The sequence below is a fragment of the Octodon degus genome, unplaced genomic scaffold (genome assembly GCF_000260255.1).
Source record: "Octodon degus isolate 3935 unplaced genomic scaffold, OctDeg1.0 scaffold00056, whole genome shotgun sequence".
Taxonomy (NCBI): domain Eukaryota; kingdom Metazoa; phylum Chordata; class Mammalia; order Rodentia; family Octodontidae; genus Octodon; species Octodon degus.
The window spans coordinates 10,848,616-10,855,497 of record NW_004524632.1 but is presented as its reverse complement, the minus strand read 5'-3'; the positions used below and the strand labels follow the sequence as shown (position 1 = coordinate 10,855,497).

Genomic DNA, 6,882 nt, shown 5'->3' with positions numbered 1-6,882 from the left:
GGCCGGGACTAGCCGGCCGCCCGCCTGGGAAGCCCAGTGATGCCTCCTGCGGGCCTGTGCTCCACCTTTGGTCCCTCCTCAGCCGCCCACCGCCCAGTACCTGCCTCCCCCTCCAAGCAGTGACACGGAGAAGGGACAGTAACCTCCCTACAGGCTGAAAGGCACAGGCCTCTCAGAAGGAGCTGCTCCTGCTCCCGCGTCCCCATCCTCACCTAGGGAGGTTCCTGGCAGCCCGTAGTGTCTTCTTAATTCCATTAAATTAAAAAAACGTAACAAAAATATTTTATTCAAAGCATTGCACACACACAGGTCTGATGTGGGGACGACATACAGAAGCGCCCCCACCTCGCCAGGAGCAGCCGACACCCAGGCTCCCACCTGTCTGGTGCAGCTGCAGCTGGCACTTCGCTGGCGAGGGGCCTCATGGGCCACAAGCTGTCACCTACCAGCAGCAGCATTGCCATCTCTGGTCCTGCTTCCCTCTCTGGGCCACTGCTCCTCCCTGGTGCCGTCCCAGGAAGGGACAGTCCCACCCCAAGTGTCTCAGGGTCCTGTCACCCATGTTAGAGACAGTCGCTTCCTCCTTTCTCAAAACCAGCCTGCAAAGGGAGCAGCGTAGAAGCCAGGCTGGGTAGCCATAGGGGACGGCTGGGGCAAGGATGCAGGCCACCAAATGACCTCTGGGGGGCGCTCTGCCCAGCACTGGCCCAGGGCTTGCAGACACTGTCTGCTCCAGCCATGCCTGTGGGTTCCGGGGGCTTCGGTCTCCAGAAGGGTCACTGCCGCCGCAGCCACATGGCCAGGCCTGCAGAGGGGAGGCCTGTCTGGCACACGCAGGGTGCACACGCCACAGAACGCGGGGTGCACACGCCACGGAGCCCACGGTGCCCAAGGCAGCAATATACACACAGTACTGTAGGCGCAGCAGCAGCCACCAAATGCCGCGGTGCCCACCCCAGGAGCAGCCCGCGCTTGGGCTCAGGACAGAGAGCTGCGGGCCGGGGGGAAAAGCCGCGCAGGCGGGGAGAGGCGCGCGTCCAGGCTACCCGCAGGTCGGCGTAGCAGCTCCTCCACGTGCCGGGCCACATCCATGGTCTCATCCAGGTCGAATTCGCCCTCCTGGTCCAGGATGGGGTCGGGGCTGGCAGAGAGGAGGCTGTGATGGAGTATGCCCCAGGGCTGCTCAGGGAGGCCCCTCTTGAGCTGGGAGGCAAGGTCCCCACTCCCTGGGAGCCTTGCTGCTCTATGCCCCTTGCTGCCACCTTGGGAATGGTCCAGGGGGCACACGTCCCTTGGCTGAGGCTCTTCATGGCAAAAGGGCTATGCCACCGGCAGCTGTGTGGCTCACCCTGGCACCGTAGCACCTACCACACTGGGCCCCACCCCCGGTGCTGCACATGGGCACGGAGTAGCTCCAGGCAGGATAGGACCCTGGTCTGGGTAACCCTATCCTCCAAGACCCACCGAGCTCTGGGGTCACCCCAGCCCTGCAGGGGTTCAGCCTGATGCCAACCCCACCCAAAAGCATAACCTACTTCTGCGGGTACATGTTGTACGGTGCCTGGGGACACACGGCTGGGGATGGGGCCTGGTCCATGTAGGTAGCACTGGCTGCAGAGTCTGCAGAGGCGGTGGCAAACCTGCCAGGGAGGCAGAACACAGGGAAACTCAGCTTCCAGGGGCTGCAATTAATTCACAGGCATCTTGGAGGCTTTGCAGGGAGCAGGACAGAGTAGGGGCAGGGGGAACTGGCCACAGCATGACCAACCGCCAGGAGAAGGGGTGGGGTGCACGGCAGGCTGGTGGGTGAGGCTGGACACTTACTCGGGGACTACCTGCTTGATCTGTGGCTTCACGTAGCCATCCACGGCTTTACCTGTGGGGACAGTGGGGGTGAGTGCCATACCTGCTCTCCAGGGTGGGCTGGGGCACCCACCATGCTGGGCCCTGCCCGTGTCACCCCCGGGAGCCTAGGTGGGACTCCCCAGAGACTCTGTGGACCCTGCTCATGCAGATGGCCCCAGTGCCACTGTCACAGAGACTTTGGCCTGGATTTAGGACTGTCCATCTTCCTGCCCCACACCCCTGAAGAAACACGGTCCACAGGTGGCTGCAGAGCCCTGTCCTCCACCCTGGGGACAGACTGAAGGAGAGACAACTGCCCACTTCCATTCCTACTCTTTTTCATTTCTGTTTGTCTTAACCAGGTTCTTGCTATGTTCCCAGGCTGAATAGAAACTCATGGGGAATCCTCCTGCCTCGGCCTCCCGAGTGCTGGCATGACTGGTTCCCCCTCCACTCCCAACGCGAGGGTGTTGGGGTGGCCTGGCAGCTGCCTGTGGCTGGGAACGCGCAGACCCTCGGTACAGAGGTGAGACTCGCCCGCCCGCGGAGCAAACTACAGACTGACTTTTCTCCTCGCTCCTGCGCTGGGAGCCCTGGTGTCACTCCACCATCTCGGGCACCGAGGGCCATCCGGGGTGGCACAGGGACCCACCGAGCACAGGCGTGTAGTACTTGGAGAAGACCTCGTCCTTGGGCCGGTCGGGGAACACATACACCAGGTAGCTCAGGTCACTCAGGCGGTCTGCCAGCGAGCGGATGCAGAAGTCCCGCGTGGTGAAGGGCTTGAGATTCCACAGGTTGCGGTCGGCTGCGGGGGAAGGCTGGGTTAGGCCAGACCGGAGGAGGCGCCGAGGACGGAGCAGCCCCCTGCGGTGGGCACGCGCTGAGGCCGCTCACGAGAGTCGAACTTCCAGGCGATGGTGATGCCGCCGATCTCCGAGTCGCTGAAGCGCAGCAGGAAGGTGCCGTCCGGCTTGTTGATGAGCAGGTCGTGCGCCTGCTGCTTGTTCACGAAGCCCAAGATGGCGCTGGGGGAGGGGCGCTCAGGTCACCGCAGGCCGTGGCCACAGGCCCGTGTCCCACCACAGCCCGGGCCTCACCCATCGTTCCAGTGGGGCTTGTGATGCCTCTTGAGCACCTCCATGACCCCGTCGAACCACTGCCAAAAGGTGTAGTTCCAGCCCGGCAGGTTCTCCTGAGGGGAAGGGGAAACTGAGTCACAGCCTGCTCCGGGCTCCTGCTGCCTCCCCCGCCCCTCCCTTTGCACAGTCCCTGCTGGTTGTGCATTCTAGGAGCCAGCAGTGAGCTTGCCCCCCACACCGAAGAGCTGGGTCCAGCGCCACCCCTGGGCTGTTTGCTGTTCGGAAAGGTCTCATTACGCTGCCCAGGCTGGCTGTGACTGCAGGATTCTCCTGCCTCAGCCTCCCACGTGGCTGGGGTTCCTGGGGTGCACCACTTTGCCCAGCTGGGGAGCGGAGCTATAGGGTGAGGCAGGCTGGCTGGGCCTCTAAGGTCATTTCTGCCTCCCTTCTCTCTGGACAGGCAGACGACACTGAGGTGGAAGAGGTCCACAAATTAGAAATTTGTTCCAGCGCCAGGTCCCGGCTGTCACCCTGCCCTGGTTTACACGACTGCCCCTGCGCTCTATCTTGAGGTCTGGGCCCTCGCTGTCACCACCGTAGGACACAGAGGCCACAACACCAGTCCCAGGAACGGGAGATGGACGGGAGCTGGACGGCGGCCCTCACCCTGTTGAACTGCGACCAGGACACGGCCATGCCGCTGTAGTCCTCCAGGTGGCCGCTGCTGCTGCTGAACAGCTTCTGCGCCAGGAACACCAGGTTCTCCTTGGTCAGGCCCCGGGTGCTCTGCACCTCGGCCTTGAACTTCATGTCGAGCGCCTCGCAGAGCTGGGGCCACGGCACTTTGTCGGGCACCGCGAACGGCACCCTGCCCTGTGGTAGAGGCACAGGGACAGGGACAGGAGGCGGCTGAGGAAGCTGGTGTGCACAGGAGTGACACAAGAGGCAGGGAGGATGGAGGTCAGTGCAAAAGGGGGCAGAGACCGAGGGGACAAAGGCAGGGCACAGGTGTGGGTGTGTGTGGCGCAGACTCAGCCTGGGGCTGAGGACGGTGACAGGAATGCCAGCTGCGCTCACACAGGGACCTAGAGTCCCGGGGGTACGGGTAGCAGGGACTCACTGGCTCTGCAAAGGCATTGTCCCACAGCACAGTGGCTGTGGCGTTATGGTCCTGGCTGCCGTGGACGATGACCACCACGGGGAGGGACAGGGTCTGTGGAAGCCAAACGAAGAGGAAGTGTAGTATGTGGAGAAGACCTCGTCCTTGAGCCTACCCTGCTCGGCACCCTGCCCCCCACCCCAGGACACAAGGCAACCTGTCCCCTTCCAGTCACTGCAGGAGCCCTGTGGGCCTGGACAGGGACTCACCTTCACTTGGAACACGAGCTCGTGGCCGCCCACACTGAACTGCGACTCGAACAGCACCGTGAACTTTTCCTCCGTCACTGACTCTGCACCCCGCCGGTCGGCCCGCTTGATCCTCTTCAGGGACTATAGGGAGGACAGGGGCACACTGTGCTAATGACAAGGTCATGCCCCAGCCTGGCCCGGCCCCCCCGCTCCCCTCCCAGCGGCCCTCACCATGTTGCGGAAGTGGGCGCTGAGCGTGCCGGTGGCCTGGTGGTACTCCATGACGCAGCAGTTGTTCAAGATCTCGCCACTACACTCGCTGCAAGGACGGAGAGGCCTGGTCGGCAGCTCCGGCCTCCCGCTGGGGCCGGCCCCGCAGTGGTCCCTGCCCTGAGGGTGCTGCCTGGGTGCCCTGGGTGAGGGTGCATCTCCCCCGGCCCACCTGCCCTGAAGGTGCCCAAGGCCAGGTCCCCCAGGAGCAGGACTGCATCTCCATATAAGATTGCTGAGAATGAGGCGGGGCCTCCGCCACCTCGGGAGGGCGGTAAAATAAAAGCTGTGCTTGAGCCCGGTGTGGGGCGCACGCCTGCAATCGCAGCGCCTCCAGGCTGAGGCAGGAGGCTCCCAAGTTCAAGGCCAGCTTGGGCCACTTAGTGACACCTAAAATTTAACAGGGCTGGCTCAGAGCATTTGCCCACCATGCATGAGGCCCTGAGTTCTGTCCCCAGCACTTCAGAGAAAGGAAGAAGGAAGGAGAAAGATCGTCGGGGACCACGGCCTGCCTGCCTCCTTAGGATGTGTGAGCTGCACAGGGCGACACTGGCTGCACACAGCGGTCCCTGCCCGGCCGTGATGTCACTGGTCTAATTTTACCTCCAGCTGATCACTTTTTCCTTTTTTTTTGGAAACAGGGTCTCACTATGCTGGCCTTGAGCTCACTTTGTAGCCCGTGGTTGGTCTCAAACTCCCAGAGATCCTCTTGCCTCAGCCTCCTGGGTGCTGGGATTATAGGTGTGCACCACCAAGCCTGGATCAATTGATCACTTTTCTTTAGTGTATTTGGTTGTTGCAGGGGCTCACTACGCACCTCGGACTCCTGGTGATCCTCCTGCTTTCAGCCTCCCCAGCGCTGGGATTACAGGCGTGCCCCACTATGCCTGGACTCTAGCAGGCTCAGCCTGCCCTTGGGGCGCAGCTGGCATGGCATGTGGTGCCCAGGACTGAACCTCATCCCTGCGCTTGCCTAAATTTGCCTGAGCAGTTGCTTTATGGGCCCCAGTTGATCTCTTTTGAGTACTAGTTTTTAAGGGCTGGGGATTGAACCCAGGGCCTCCACACCACCCTTCTCTACAGACTTCCCCAGGTCCTGGCTGATCTGTGCTGGAACAGTCCCCTCCCGGGCCCTGGGCCACTCCTCCGGCCCCACTGCCAGCCTGTGCCCAGAGGTCAGGCCCCAGCTGCACAGTCAACCCTGCCAAGGGCCTGGCTAGAGCCACACCAGTGCCCACTGTGCCTGCAGCCACTCTGCTCCTCCAGGAGCCATGTGTCAGAGTCACAGCTGTGCCCAGCTTCCCGGAACAGTGAGGGTCTAGGGGCAGTGCCACCCTGCTGCACCCAAGGGTTGAACACTGCATCAAGAAACACCGAGGAGGTTCCTGGAGCAGCTGGGTCTGGGTGACACAGGAGCCTTGGCTCCAATGTGCCCAGCATCAGAGTGACCGACACCTTTGCGGACCTCCCGCATGTAGGCAACTGGGGGAAGAGCTTAATGTGTGCTGCAGGGGACAGGGTCAGGGGACGGGCGCGAGCCTGGCACAGAGTCCAACACAAGGCCGAGGAAAGGGAGACACAGCGCCAGCTCCAGGAGGGGCCGGGCCACCTACTTGCGGGTGTTCTCGTTCTTGAGCAGCGCCTTGGCCTGCTGCTCGCTGATGATGGTGGCCTTCACCTGCGGCGGGTTCATGTGCACATTCAGCTTCCCGCCCACCAGCAGCCGCACGGTGGCCGCAAACTTGGTCTGCGTCTTCAGGACCTGCGGGGGCTGCTTCTCGATGATGAAGGTGCTGTGGGAACATGGGACGCGCTGGCCGGGGACAGGGGACGCGGGGTGGGGGGACACGGGACGCGCTGGCCGGCGGTTGGGGAGGCGGGGTGGGGGCAATGGGCGGCCTGGGCCGGGCGGCACAGTCACCTGGTGACCAGGGCTGAGATGATGTCCGTGATGGTGGCGTTCACCTCCGCCAGCGTCCCCTCCGCCGGCCCGGGGATGGGCAGCTGCTGACACAGGTGCTCGGCCCTGCGGATCTGCTGCCGGTTCTGCCAGATGAGCTCGGCCAGCTTCTCGCACCTGCGGGCCCAGGCCGACAGTGGCGCGCGTCCTCCTCACAGGCTGGGGCGCAGGACGGGGCCGGACCCCACCCACAGCGGTTCCTCCGGGCGGCCTCACCAGGACTGCAGCACGTCCAGGCTGCCCTCGGGGGGACCTCCGTTCCCCGCCAGCTGCTGCCGCCGCTTCCACTGGATCAGCTCGTCGTCCAGGATGACCGTCTGTTGCTTGCGCAGCAGCTGCAGGGTCTTCTGGTGCTTCTCGGCCAGCTCCTGGGGG

The 6,882-nt window shown here is 63.3% G+C and overlaps 1 protein-coding gene across 3 annotated transcripts in view; it reads right to left on the bottom strand.

The window, feature by feature from the left end:
- Positions 1-887: 887 nt before the first annotated feature.
- Positions 888-6,882, bottom strand: part of LOC101578520 (signal transducer and activator of transcription 5A) — a 13,935-nt gene continuing 7,940 nt past the window's right edge. For all 3 annotated transcript variants that reach the window (XM_023718009.1, XM_004633779.2, XM_023718010.1), the window contains exons 7-19: positions 6,724-6,875; positions 6,469-6,624; positions 6,161-6,340; positions 4,509-4,596; positions 4,296-4,418; positions 4,048-4,140; positions 3,594-3,800; positions 2,946-3,040; positions 2,743-2,873; positions 2,498-2,653; positions 1,825-1,876; positions 1,536-1,640; positions 888-1,141 (exon numbers count right to left, since the gene is read on the bottom strand). In XM_023718009.1, coding sequence (XP_023573777.1) covers positions 979-1,141; positions 1,536-1,640; positions 1,825-1,876; positions 2,498-2,653; positions 2,743-2,873; positions 2,946-3,040; positions 3,594-3,800; positions 4,048-4,140; positions 4,296-4,418; positions 4,509-4,596; positions 6,161-6,340; positions 6,469-6,624; positions 6,724-6,875 — 1,701 coding nt within the window. In that variant the 3' untranslated portion in view covers positions 888-978. The remainder of the gene's footprint in view (positions 1,142-1,535; positions 1,641-1,824; positions 1,877-2,497; positions 2,654-2,742; positions 2,874-2,945; positions 3,041-3,593; positions 3,801-4,047; positions 4,141-4,295; positions 4,419-4,508; positions 4,597-6,160; positions 6,341-6,468; positions 6,625-6,723; positions 6,876-6,882) is intronic.